General features: G+C 51.1%; 1 protein-coding gene across 4 annotated transcripts; it reads right to left on the reverse strand.

Annotated features, from left to right (window-relative positions):
- Positions 1-1,880: 1,880 nt before the first annotated feature.
- Positions 1,881-6,788, reverse strand: TMEM134 (transmembrane protein 134). 4 transcript variants are annotated; one of them, XR_003517677.2, is made up of 8 exons: positions 6,512-6,788; positions 5,652-5,716; positions 5,072-5,161; positions 4,843-4,919; positions 2,736-2,819; positions 2,572-2,616; positions 2,309-2,362; positions 2,194-2,235 (listed from the first exon to the last, which is right to left on the reverse strand). XR_003517677.2 is itself a non-coding variant. In XM_027581476.2 (7 exons), the coding sequence occupies exons 1-7, from the start codon at positions 6,683-6,685 to the stop codon at positions 2,153-2,155; spliced, it is 588 nt and encodes a 195-aa protein (XP_027437277.1). In that variant the 5' UTR covers positions 6,686-6,786; the 3' UTR covers positions 1,881-2,152. The 4 variants fall into 4 exon arrangements, 3 of the variants coding, with proteins under 3 accessions (XP_027437277.1, XP_027437279.1, XP_027437278.1); XM_027581476.2 differs by lacking the exon at positions 2,736-2,819 and having other exon boundaries at positions 1,881-2,235; positions 6,512-6,786; XM_027581478.2 differs by lacking the exons at positions 2,736-2,819; positions 5,652-5,716 and having other exon boundaries at positions 1,881-2,235; positions 6,512-6,787.
- Between the last annotated feature and the right edge of the window lie 7,021 nt (positions 6,789-13,809).

The raw sequence follows: 13,809 nt of genomic DNA on the forward strand, positions 1-13,809 counted from the left end.
AACTTTAAATGTTGTGATTCAGTGTTCTGTCAATGTGTTCACATAGACCAGGGATCGGTCAACTTCTTCTGTAAGAGGCCAGTGTAGATTTTAGGCTTGGAGGACCATGTGGTTCCTGTCACGACTGCTCAGCTCTGTATCCCCCAGCAGCCATGGCCAACATAGAAACCAATAGGTGTGGCTGGGCTGGAAATTTAGTAATTAATTGACTAAGCTTGATTCACTGACACTGAAATTTGAATTTTATCAACTTTTATGTGTCATGAAATTGTATTATTCTTTTACTGTCCCCCCCAACCATTACTAAAATGTAAAAACCACTTTTAGCTTGGGGACCATATTGTGTCTGTGGGCTATCACTTGCTGATACCTGCTGTAGTCTTATAATATGGAGACTCACAACTTCCGGAATAACTTCCTGTTTAGTTAAGATAGTGGAATGACAAAAAGTTATGAGCATAGTAGCAACTCTGTATTAATTGCCTATTTGCTCACAATGAATGGTTTCCATGATCTTCCTTTTTCCCTGTGTTTGTTCTGATTATATTCATTGAAATGTAATTTTATGTCTGATTAGTCTGGTAATGCAGATTGTGGGCTTATATTCTATATGTCTTTTTTTATTTCACTTTCCCAGGTTTTATTTTATCTTGCCAAAGTACTGGTCCACGATGGATTAGAAATGAAAACTGGTCCTTTACCAGAGCTAGTTTGAGAACCACTGATTTAGGAATTCCGGCATCCAACTGGTACCCTTAAAAGTGCCTTGACTGGGGGCTGAGGGGCTGAGGGTGGGAATTCTGGGTGGGCCAGGAGAGCAGGAGTGGGCCAGGAGAGCAGGTCTGGGGGGTTAATTCTTTCAACAGTCACAGAAATCTACAGATATTGTTCTGGCTGCTGCAGACACAGTGAAGGCCAGGCTGCATCTCTTCTCAACAGCACTCATGGTTTACTGTAAATATCTAAGTATATGAACAGGATCTACCTCAGCCCATAGTCCTTCAGTCAGCCCCTTGGGTGGTCAGCTGGGGACACACGTGCTGTTTCCTCTCCTCTCCCTCCCACACCCAGGTGTCATGGAAGCCTTGGGTTATGTTCCTAACGCTGCCCCTGGGTGAATCAGTCTCTCTGGACCTTGGTTTCCTCATCTGTAAAATGGGGCTAAGGTGGTAATTATCAGAAATCACCTGTGTTAAGTGCTTAGCACAGGACCTGCTGCCTTCTAAGAGCTTGATAAATGGTAGCTATTAGGATTCCAGATTTCAGGGTTCTCGAAGATTCTATTTCCTGGCTCTCAAGATTCTGAGATGCTTGGGTTTTCCAAAAGTCTGAGATGGCCTGTTTCCAATGTTCTGTGGTTCTAAGAGTCTTCGATCACTGAGGTTCTGTGATATGGGCCCCGTTTCCCATTAGTCTTTGCCCCTACTTCTCCCAATCCCAGGACTTGGGAAGTAGGGCAGTGGGCGGAGAGGGCTGGGTTGCTGCCTGGTCATGGCCCACATTCAGAGCTGGCTGTGGCAGCCCAGGGCCCCAGAGCCAGGCTGCAACCAGGATACCAGCCTCCAGGCCCCAGGCCTGCGTCATCTGAGTGCCCTTGGCCAGCGCCTCCAGGTAGAGAATGGGCAGGGCCAACTCTGCTAAGGGCTGGAGGAGATGGGAGGCTGGAAGGACCTCCAAAAGGCTTGCAGGACAGAGTCCCAGGCCCAGCTCTGCCCCAAAAGCGCAGGAGCAAGTCTTAGGAGCATCAGGACTGTCACGGGTACAATGAGAAAATTGGTGGTCCTGGACCCCTCAGCTCCATCAGCCCTTTCCTCAGTTTTTGCGGGAGGGGGGCTGTGGCCAGGCTGGCGGGCTGGGAAAGAAATATCAGTGGTCTCTTCTGGAAAGAAGTACATTCTTTTATTAGCACAAAACACCACCAACCCAGCAGCCCCAGGGCCCGAGAATAAGTTAAGGCACAGAACAGGCCAGGGGCGACTTTTCCAGGCCTGGGTATTGGGCAAACTTCCTGAGCAAACTTCCGAGGGGGTTGGGGGCTCCCGGGTCCCGGAGTTCTTCCCTGGAGATGAGGGAACCAGAGCGGGGCGGACCCGAGGAGCGCCCCCTGGGGCCGCTCGGAGACGAGGCTGGTTTCCGGCCGCCCGCCCACGGCTCACTTCTCGAAGTAGGGCAGGTAGAAGAACTGGAAGCCCCGGTGGCCCTTGACCGCGCAGTAGATGAAGATCACGTGGTAGACTGCGGGGCGGGGCCGGTCAGCGCCGAGGCCCCGCCCCGCCCCGCCCCACCCCGCCCCGGAGCCCTTTCGCACCTCCGGGAACCAACAACAGGAAGCCGGGCACGAAGAAGATGGCGCTGGAGACACCTGCCGGAGGAGGGGCCGAATCAAGGATGGGGGTGCACGGGGCGGGGCCCAGGGGTCCCTGCCTGGGCTAGTCTCTCCGCTGTAGAAGGGACCGTTTCCTGCTTAGGAGGGTGGAAGCAAACTTCCGAGGGGGCTGGGGGTTCGCGGGTCCCCGAGTTCTTTCCTTGAGGGGACCCCCGCTGCCAGCAGAGGTAGGAGGGGACGCTCACCTGGCGAGGGGGCCACCTCCAGTCCCACGGCGATCAGGATCAGCACTGCACACAGATGGAGCCGCGAGGGTGAGGGCGGGAGGAGGGGGCAGGCGCTGGGGGCAGGGCGGGGACCTCCACCCACAACCCCCAGAAAGGCTTAGGTCCTAGGAATAGGCCCCCACCTGAGCTGAAGGTTCCCTAGCCAGAGACCCTTCCAGGGAAGCTCAGCAAGCTCTGTGTTTTCAGAGCAGGGCACCCGGCAGGCCCTGGGAAATATCCGAAATCAGATTTGTCTCTGCTCCTTGATGTGGCCTTTCAGTCAATCAACAAATATTTATCGAACACCTGCTGTGTGCCTGGTACTGAGAATCCCACAGGGAAAGGCAAATGAGGTCCTTGCTCTCATGGCCCTTCCCTAGTGGCGCAACCAACAAGACCCTCCAAGCTACAACCCCAAAGGCCAGATCAGGCAGCATGGGAGCCTTGGGGCATCAGGGAGGGGCTTCTTGGAGGCAGTGGCGACGAAACTGAGCAGGGGTAGCAGTACCAACAGCAGGTAACATGTAGTTACCACTTACCAGGTGCTGCCAGGCACTGGGTTAAGCTTGTTACCTGCACTGCTTTATTATCAGTGTGACTGAATGAAACAGGTATGATCATCCCCATTTCACAAAAGACGAAACTGAGGCACAAGGAGCTGCACTCAGAAGGAGGCGATCTGACTCCAGACGCTTTGCTGTGGTCATCATGCGGGCAGAAAAGGAGAGGAGTGCTCCAGACGGAGGGAGAAGCATGGCAAAGGCCCAGCGTCTGGAGGGAGGTTGGGGCTTTCTAGGAGCCTCCTGCTTTTGGCAAGAGTGGAGAGGCAAGAGCCCAGGCTTGAGGTGTTTGGCAGGGCCTGGAGACCCGGTGAGGGATGTGGACTTTGGCTGAGGACAGTGAGTGTTGGGGAAGTCATGGCTGGATCAACTTTTGACCCAGAGAGAGTCCTAGGTCCCCAGTTAGAAGATGGGATTGGGAGGTGGGGGGACCCGGGCTCTGCAGCAAGGGGGGCAATATAGCACGGAGGCTTGAGGGGCTACCATGGACTGCTATGGGATTTGTGCCCTGCACAGAGCACCTCAAAAAGGGCACGGATTGGGGCTGATATACTACCTGCCACCTTGGCTTAGGGCTGGAGGCCCTGCCCACTCAGAGGAGGCGTCTTTTTCTAATTCCTCCAAAGGCCCTTAATAGGTCTATGGAGGCCTCCAGGCCTGGTACTGTCCGTGATGTGGGTTTAAATCCCAGCTCATCTACTCAGCTGAGGTCTGAGCAAGTCCCTTTACCTGCCTGAAGCTCTGTCCTTACTTCTGAACGGGGATGGTAATAATGCTTGGCCTCATGGGTACTGAGAGAATGAGAGGGGTAAGGCAGGTGGCCAGTGTGACCAGTGCCCAGCTTGCAGTGGCTGCTGGAGAAGCGATGACTCCCTCCCCCCATCCCCCTGGCACATAGACACCCAGAGCTGAGGCAAGGCTGCTGCTCAGCTTTCTGGCCAGGGGTCTCTGATCATCCCGGAGCAGGGAGAGCAGCTGCCACAGCTGGGCTGTCCTTATGGGTCCCTCTTGACCCAACCCTGTCCTTTCTGGGGATCCTGAGGCCTCAGCCCCATAGAATGAGTCCAAAAACACCTGGCTGCGAGATCTGCCTGCTCTGGGCTTCAGTTTCCCCATCTGGGCAATGGATGTGCCCAGTGCGGAGCGGGGAGAGGTCCTCATCCGCGCTCAGACTCCAGAGAAGGGGAAATGACAGGTTGCTCTAGGGGTAGGGCTGGCAGGGATATCTCTGAGAACCTGTCCCTACACAGGTTCTGGGTCATGGCCCTGCCTCCCTCTTGCTGTGTGACCTCCGTAAGGCAGGAAAATAAGCCTCCCCTGCACCTGGCTCGAAGTAGACACAGAATAAATGGTAGAACTATTACTCTTCTGCTCCCTGATGGATTACATGGGCTTAGGAAAAAAAAAAAAAAAGAAGAAGAAGAAGAAAAAAGAAAGAAAAAAAAGTTTGGAGCACCGAACCAAGTTCCATTTTCAATTACATGTAATATCCTGGCTGTGTGCCCAGGAGACTGGGCCCGCTCCTCCCAAGGCCTCAGTTTCTTCACCTGTAAAATGGGCGTGGGGTGATGGCAGCCAGCTGCCTGCTCGGGATGCAGGGAGGCTCAGTGTGCCAAGGGGGATGCTGAGCCGGCACAAAGGGAGGCCGGACCCCTCCTGGGGGTAGGCAGGGGACCCTCAGGGCACTCACCCAGCCCCAGCAGCAGGAGCAGGAAGGAGGCCAGCACTACCCGGCGGTTCTTCTGGATCAAAGGGTGTTGAGTCCAGCTGGGTGGCGGGAGAGCAGGATGGGTGTGAGAGGTGACAGGAGCCCAACTCCCTCCTGTTACCCTTCCCCACCCAGAGGACTGAGGGAGAAAGCCCAGGCTGCCTGTTCTGGGGCACAGAGCATAGGGGGCTTAAGCAGGACAGGGTCTCACCTGCAGCAGGCATGGTAGGAGCGCTGGGTGCTATTGCTGATGGTGCTGAAGGACCACTGGGAGCTGCGGATGGACGTTCGGCTGGAATCCCTGCAGGCCAGGTGGGCCCAGTGAGAGGCAGAGGAAGCAAGGAAGGGGTCATGATGATGTGGTGGGGGATGGGGCAGGGACTAGGGCTGGGTGTTCCTGCGGGATGGGGCCCCTGAGAGGGGACAGGGTGACAAGGAATCCAAGGGCTGGGGGTGTTGCAGGACTGAGGGTGGAGAAAGGCTGAGGATTCAAGCTGGGGATGGCTGCAGGACAGGTGACCTGTGGAGAGGTAGGGGCCAGACCAGGCTGGGGGGTTTCTTCAGGATAAAGAGCCTGGTAGGGGTGGGTGGGTGTGGCTGGCACTGGGGAAGGGGGACGCTGCGGGACAGGGGAACCCATGAGGGGAGTGGGGATCAGGCTAGGGAATCCTTGTAGAACAGGATGTGAGAGAGCTGACGGATGTGAGGTGGAAGACTGGCCAGGGACCTGGGAGCCAGGAGCCAGGAGCACAGGGCTAGAGGTACAGGGTGGGTCCCCACCTGGCCCTGACCTGGTGCTGACTCCCCCATCCGGCTCCGGAGAGGCCTGGGCTCCGTCCTCATCGTTCTCCAGGTTCTATTCCAGAACACAGGGCTCAGAGGGGTTATTGGGCTCAGGCCCTTCCTACACCCCTCTCAGGGAGAGGAGGAGAGCAAGGCCACACAGCTGTTTGCCTGGCCGCCTGACAGCTGCTCACCTGGCCCTCCACCCTCCCGCAAAACGGGTTTGATGATTCACAGAAACCGAAACCCAGGTAGGAGGTGGGTGCTGGGGCTTGGGGGGTTGGGGGTGGCAGGGACCACAGGGGCTGGTTGAGGGCTCCTCACATGGGTCTCAGGGCCAGGAATTCTCCCAAGTTTGGGAGTCAGGGTGGACCTTTCGGAATGGTATTTCAGGGGCCCAGTATGGAGGCTCTGGATTTGGGGTGCCAAGGAAGGGCAGAAGCCCATGGTTTCCAGGCTTGGGGCACAGGAATCTGGTACACGTCTCCAAAAAAAAAAGAATCCTAGAGTTGGTGGAAGTCCTCTAGGGAGAATGGAGATTTCTAGTTTAGTGGGAGGTCTGGATCAGGTACAGAGAGCTCTCCAGCCCAGGGGGATGGGGGTTAGGTCAGTACCCAGGATGGGTGGGGACGCCCGCTGGGATTTCCAATTGGGGCTAGGAGACTTGATCCCGGGTTCCGGTTCTGGGCTCTCCAGTGGTGGCTGGGGGCCAAAATCAGAGCTGAGAGGGTCTGGGCAGGGCCCTGGATCAGTGGCCACGTAGGCTGGGGCCTCTAGACAGATTTTCCCTTGAGTTGGGGTTCTCCAGGGTCCGGCCTGGGGTCCCGCCCGGACCCGGGCTGGGGTTGAGGTGGGCCGGGCCGTTCACCTGGTAGCGCAGCCGGGACTGCTTGTCCTCGTCGGCCACCTCGAACCGGGCCCGGCGCTCGAAGTGCAGCGGCCCGAAGCGGGCGACCCCGCTGAATTCGGGCCCCGGGCCCGCGTCCTCCAGAGACAGCTCGAAGGCGTCATCGATGCTGAACTGGGGCCGGGTGGCGCTCATGGCCCCGGCCCGCTCAGGTGCCCCTCGCCGCCGCCATCGGCGCCCGCCTGCCCCTAGCGCCGCGGTCCCGCCCCCGCACGCAGGCCCCGCCCCGGGCCGTAGTCTTGGGAGCGCGACTGTCCGGCGCCCCGGCCGAGGCCCCGCCCTCACGTAACGGCCCCGCCCCCGCTCGCCCGCAGCAGGCCCGAGCTGCCGAGCGCCGAGCGGACCAGTGGGCGGGGCCTCCTTTGGGGACTGCACAGGAGCCGCGGCGCCTCCCAGCGGTCGCCTTCGTGAGCCACAGCGGGATTGCCTAGTCAATTCCCAGGTCTGTGTCATGGACTTGGAGGGGTAGCTAGGGCGCCAGCCTCCCAGGCCCGAGATGGGGCCTTCTGCATCCCAGCCCGCGCCTCGAGTGCCAAGGAGACTCCTGGGACCAGACTGTGTCCCCACCCTGACTCACTGCTGACCTGCACGGGATGGGTATTCTCACCACCGCAGATCTGGAAACTGAGGCTCAAGAAAGCTTATGTGGCTTCCACTCCTCCAACCCAGTGTCTGCTCAGCAGCCAAAGTGATTTTTTAAAATATATCTGATCTTTTTCTCTCTGTGTTATTTCTTTTAAAGATTTATTTATTTATTAGAGAGAGCGTGAGGGTGAGAGCAGGGAAAGGGGCAGAGGGGGAGAGAGAGAGAGAGAATCCACAAGCAGACGCCGCTGAGCGAGGAGTGCCAGGTCGCCTGATCCCAGGACCCCGAGATCATGACCTGAGCAGAAACCAAGAATTGGCCACCTAAGGACTGAGCCACCCAGGTGCCCCTCTCTGTGTGTTATTCTTAAGTAAAAAAAATAAATAAAAATAAAAAAAATTTAAGTATGAGGCTAAGTCACTCTGTATAAAACCGTCCCTTGGTTTTCCATTGTGGTTGGAATGATATCTGGGCTCTTTTTGACTAAGGCCCAGAAAGCTGTGAACGCTCTGGTCCTTGTGTACCTATCCGATCTCATCAAGCCTCCTCTGCCCCTCTTTCACCCACTCTGCAACACAGGCCAAAGTATTCTCACCTGAGGACCTTTGCACATGCTGTTCCCTATACCCGGAAAGCACTTAACCATGCTCTTTCACTACTGGGTCTTTATCATCTGTGTCCCTGTTCAAATGTCACCTTTCACGGGTGCCATCCCTGACTATACAATCTAAAGTCAGTTTCACATTACACAGCACTTACCTGAACTTAACTTACTTTACACGGTTTTACTCACCACTGTGTCCACAGTGCCTAGAACAGTGTTTGTCACTGAGTAGAGGCTCCTTAAATATTTGTGGATGAAATGAATGAACGAATGCTTTGCCAAAATCTCAAATGCTTACGGGTGGTAGAATTGGGGAGCCAAGCTCATCTAGCTCCCGGGGTGCTCATCCTCCACCCACCACACTTCATTGTATGACCTCACGGACAGAGTCGAATCAGTCCTACTTCTCAGTTTATGACACGTCACCGCTAAAAACCGGGGCTGTCTCAGTGTGTGCAGTCAGCTTCCATGCACCCTGCCCAGTTCTCTACTACACGTGGCTTGGCTCCTATGTGGATGTCAAACATGGTGTCGTGTATAAAACTCATTCTGTTGTTTACATTTTTGCATTTTTTACACTCAACACTCATGGTTTCCATATGCGTCTCATTCATTGCTGCTACCAGTCGCATGTATACTGTACCATGTTGAGCATCCAGCAAGCACATTTATTACCCACCACACCCTTCAGGGATGCACGCTTAGCTTGGCCTCAATGCCCCTGTCACATCAGTGCCATGAACACCTTTATGCTACCTCCTTATGGATGGTGGGAGAATTCTTGAAGTAGGACTTCCAGGCTATAGGGTACACATACCCTTGACTTCACAAAGCACCCAAGATGCTCTCCCGGGCGGCTGGATGAATTGTCACACTCACCATGAGGGTTCTGGTTTTCTCTTAGCACTTGGTATTCCAGCTTTCAAATGCTTACTAATCTGATGAATCTAAAGTGGTTACTAATTTCCATCTGGGTCCTCTGACAACTGGGGAATTTGAATAGTTCTTCTTGGCCTTGGCAGTCATGGTGGTTCCCTCTTCCGCGAACTGTCTGTTCATATTTTTTTCTGTTGGGTTTCTAGCCTTCTTTCTGCTGATCTGCACGTCTATACCTGGAAAAGTACCGATGCCTTGGAGTTGTGCAGATCTCTTCCCTGGCTCTGTCTCCTTACTTTGTCTGAACTTCCCTTAGTTAACAATGCTCGGAGTCCTGGGATGCAGTGCAGGCTGAGGCCCACGTCGCTCCTGGGCATTCTCGGTGAGTGCAGCCTTGGCTTCTGCTAGGCCCCAACCAGCGGATGATGGGGACTCTCAGTACCAGCGCTGCCCAGGAGTGGCTACTGAGATGGGCCTCTACCCTCCTCTCCCACGCCCAGCGCTCTCCCTCTTTGACCTGCAGGTGGTGCCCCCAGAACTCTCTCTGGGCTCACCTGAGAAACCTGCTGCAGAGGATTCCTGAGGAGTTCAAAGACTTTCTGCTACGGGACCGCCCAGCGTGCTTTAAGTCCTGACTGTTTTGCCAGCTTCTGTTTCAGCTGCTATCTTTCCCATTGCCACATATGCCTTCTCCAAATGAGGCTTCTCCAAATGAGGCTGCAAGGGGATCCGCACCCCCTTCTACTCAGGTTCACACCGTGACAACTCGAATTCCGGCTCTCTCCACATTTATTTGAGGCCTTCTCTGCAGCCGGTGGTTTCAAAGGACAAGGACCTAAGACTTCCCATGAACATCTAACCCTTCTGTGTGTCTCTGCCTCCTACTTTCTCATTCGTATGCTTCTGCTTTTTGTGTTGCAGAGCTCCTCCTACAAGTTTGAGAAGAAAAGAAAAGAAAGAAAAAGAAGAGAGAAATAACCACTGGCCCAGGGTGGAGATGCCCATGGGGCAGTTTCCTGTTGGACCCAGTGTGAGGAAAACCGCTCAGAATCTATGTCTTCAGGAGCTTTTGAAACACACCAGCAGCAGCACACAGGAGGAAGGCGCTGGCAGGAGCCACGTTGAACCCTCACCTTCTACGGACGTGTCACTGGAGGATGGACAGAGGGCTGTGGGCGAGGTTATTGGGAAGCAGTGCCCAAAACCTCACTGTGTGCCCGAGCTCCATCGCGAGCAGGACCAGATCAGAAACTGCATAGACTTCCAAGAAACATGGTCTGTTTGGAATGCTCGTGAGTCACTTGACCCACAATATACATGTGACTGAACCCCTGACTCATGATTTTCTACAGCATATCACTAATTGGCGAAATGAAGAGCGGGATTTTTCAGGCCACTTTTAAACTCAAAATTATGCCTCTTTAACATTCGTTAAAAACGATATCATGTTGTTTCTTTTTTCTTTTTCTTTCTTTCTTTCTTTCTCTTTCTTTCTTTCTTTCTTTTTCTTTCTTTCTTAAAAGATCTTTTTTAAAAGATTTTATTCATTTATTTTTTTTAAAGATTTTATTTATTTATTTATTTATTTATTTATTTATTTGACAGAGAGAGAGAGACACAGCGAGAGAGGGAACACAAGCAGGGGGAGTGGGAGAGGGAGAAGCAGTCTTCCCGCGGAGCAGGGAGCCTGATGCGGGGCTCGATGTGGGGCTTGATGCGGGGCTCGATGCGGGGCTCGATCCCAGGACCCTGGGACCATGACCCGAGCCGAAGGCAGACGCTTAACGACTGAGCCACCCAGGCGCCCCTTATTCATTTATTTGACAGAGATACACAGCGAGAGAGGGAACACAAGCAGGGGGAGTGGGAGAGGGAGAAGCAGGCTTCCCGCGGAGCAGGGAGCCCAATGCGGGGCTCGATCCCAGGACACTGGGATCATGACCTGAGCCAAAGTCAGATGCTTAACGACTGAGCCACCCAGGTGCCCCAATATCATGTTTTCTTGCCCCCACCCCTGGAGGAAAAGTATTGTGCAAGAGGTTGTTTTTTTTTCTAATTAATTCATTATTTTTAAGGACTTTATTTTTAAGTAATCTCTATACCCAAAGTGAAGGTCGGATTTGCCACCCTGAGATCGAGGGGTCCCATGTTCTACCAACTGAGCCAGCCAGGCGCCCCTGTAAGAGGTTTAAACTTACTTTTCCTAGAGAGTCAGCCCTGGTATGACTTTCAGTCAGAAATGGGTTAAACTGGAATGTGTTTTGTTTCTGTCTTGAACAGGTCAGCCCAGAATAGATTTTTTTTTTAACACTCCTTATTTATTCTCGTTCCAAACCTTAGCCTTCTATGTTTTTTTTTAAATTTCATTTTTATTTATTTATATATTTTTTAAAGATTTTATTTATTTATTTGAGAGAGAGAAAGAGAGAGAGGGAGAGAGCACAAGCAGGGGGAGGGGCAGAGGGAGAGGGAGAAGCAGACTTCCCGTGGAGCAGGGAGCCCGATGCAGGGCTCCATCCCAGGACCCTGGGATCTTGACCTGAGCCGAAAGCAGACTCAACTGACTGAGCCACCCAGGTGCCCAGTCTTCTATGCTTTTACAGGACACCTGACATAAGTCCCTTTACCTTGAGGCCTGATATCTCCAACCTGATCTGGAAGTGTGCTTCCTGAGAGATAATTTCACCCTTCCTAATAGTTTCCTCATCTTTCTGGGCTTTTTCTCTGTTGAAGCCAAGGGGCAGCTGGACATGACACATCTGTTGTGTAAATGTAGGATCTCTTCATGGTATAGTACTTGGTATTCCTTAGCTTCCTCTGAATTCATATTCAAGGCCAACTCAAAAAGCAAACAAAAACCTGGGAACACACATGGAAAATGGAAACTGTTCCTGTTTGGTTTCCTCTTTTTGTCTGTTTGTGCTCACAAGTCATGTTGGTCTGATTGTTGGCAATATTGCTCGAGTAGTGTCTCTGGTCCAAATAAAGGTAACTGCTGACCACTGCCTGGTTTATTTTGTGAAAGAGGGATAGGGGGCCCAGGATACTCTCACAGGGAGTTAGACATACACTTCAAAGGCACTTCAAAGGCAAAGAGGTAGATCAAGCCATGTGAAAGCAAAAATTTATTGTGTTTCCTTCCAAAGTTTTGTGAATTTACAAGAAAGAAAGAAAGAGAAAAAAAAGGAAGGATCAAAGTTTACAGACTGCTCAGTTCAGGCTAAGAAGGCAAAAGGGGAGAGCTTGTGGCCACTGGGTCTCCCAGCAGATACACACTAACATTTGAAACAAACTCTCCCAGATTTGTTTACTGCTATCAGAGATGCTGCGTTCCTTTATACACCATCTCTTACCATATATTTGGGCCATTACTCAAATCACTGGAATGTGACGGAGGTATTTTGGGTTTGGTTTTGTTTTGTTTGTCCCCTGCTATAAAATGAAATTTTCAGTTTGTTTCTGAAAAATAAATTTGTCAATAAATTCATTTTGTTTTGCTTCTACTTTAGACACGAAGATTCATTAAAAGAAAAAAAAGATCCTCAGTTTTATAGGTTCAAGTCCATCAGGTTTGTGCTCTTTGAGTTTTGTTTGAAGTGTTTCCTCACCCCAAGATCACAAAGATATTCTCCAACATCATATTCTCCAGGCCTGATAGTTTTACTATACAGAAAAGTGTTGCAACAAGGTAGTTCACTGACTCTGGAGCCAAATTGCACTGGCATTTGTCTTCTTACTAGCGCTGGGATTTTGGAAGGCCAGGTGAGGGTGAAAAATTTAAGGGGACATCAAAAGACCAAGCAAGATCAATAATACTTTAATGTACTATTTTTAAAAATAAAATTTAAGGCAAAAATACATGATGAACAAAATATCAAAATTTTATTATTATTTTTTCAAAGATTTCATTTATGTATTTATTTGAGAGGAGAACGTGGATGGTTCAGTTGGTTAAGTGTCTGACTCTTGGTTTTGGCTCAGGTCGTGATCTCAGGGTCCTGGGATGGAGCCCTGTGTCAGCTCCCTGCTCAGCAAGGAGTCTGCTTCTTCCTCTCCCTCTGTTCTTCCCTCTTGCTTGTGCTCTGTCTCTCTCTCTCTCTCTCAAATAAATAAATAAATAAATAAATCTTTAAAAAGTGTAATTTTTAATTGTCAGAAAATACACATAAAATTTACTATATTAAACATTTTTTTTAAAAGATTTTATTTATTTATTTGACAGAGAGAGAGACAGCAAGAGAGGGAACACAAGCAGGGGGAGTGGGAGAGGGAGAAGCAGGCTTCCCGGCTAAGCATCGGGCTGAGCAGGGAGCCCGATGCGGGGCTTGATCCCCGGACCCTGGGATCATGACTTGAGCCAAAGGCAGACGCTTAACGACTGAGCCACCCATGCACCCCTTACTATCTTAAACATTTTTAAGTGCACAGTTCAGTAGTGTTAAGTATATTCACATTGTTATACAACCAATCTCTAGTAGGACTTTTTCATATTGTAAAACTGAAATTCTATACTCGTTAAACAACAAATCTTCATTTGCCTCTCCCCCACCAACCACCATTCAACTTTGCCTCTATGAATTTGACTACTCTAGGTACCTCATGTAAATGGAATTACATAGTACTTGTCTTTCTGTGAATGACATTCACTTAGCATATTGATGCATTTTTGTGCACACTAGTGGTTTCAACTAGCTTAATATTTCATTTAGTATTTTTCATATCTATGCATATCAGTAAAACGGGCCTACACCTTTCTTGTCTTTCGGTATACTCATCTGGTTCGGGAATCAAGATAAAGCTAGCCTCATAAAATATATTGGTCAGCTTTCCTCTTTTTCCATTTTCTGGAACAATTTGTATAAGATACAGGCTTCAAAACTGCTTCAAAATTTGGCAGAGCTTAGCTGTAAAACTTCCTGTGTTGGTATAAAGCAAAAGCAAAAACCAAACAAACAAAGCACGTTTCCCTTTCACCTCTGAGGTCCCACCGCTCTCAGGGGACTTCTTGTGGGCAATGAACCAGGGTGAATGTCTGAAGCACTTAGCACCTGGGTCAGAGGCGAGGGACAAGAACCTTCCCACTTAGGACGGTAGGATGAAGACACTGCACAGGCCTCAAGACATTCCCCTTCCTGGAGTAGGAATCCTTTAAATTTAATTTAAATCCTTTAAATTTAAATTAAATTTAAAAAT

The sequence above is a fragment of the Zalophus californianus genome, chromosome 11 (assembly GCF_009762305.2).
Source record: "Zalophus californianus isolate mZalCal1 chromosome 11, mZalCal1.pri.v2, whole genome shotgun sequence".
Taxonomy (NCBI): Eukaryota; Metazoa; Chordata; class Mammalia; order Carnivora; family Otariidae; genus Zalophus; species Zalophus californianus.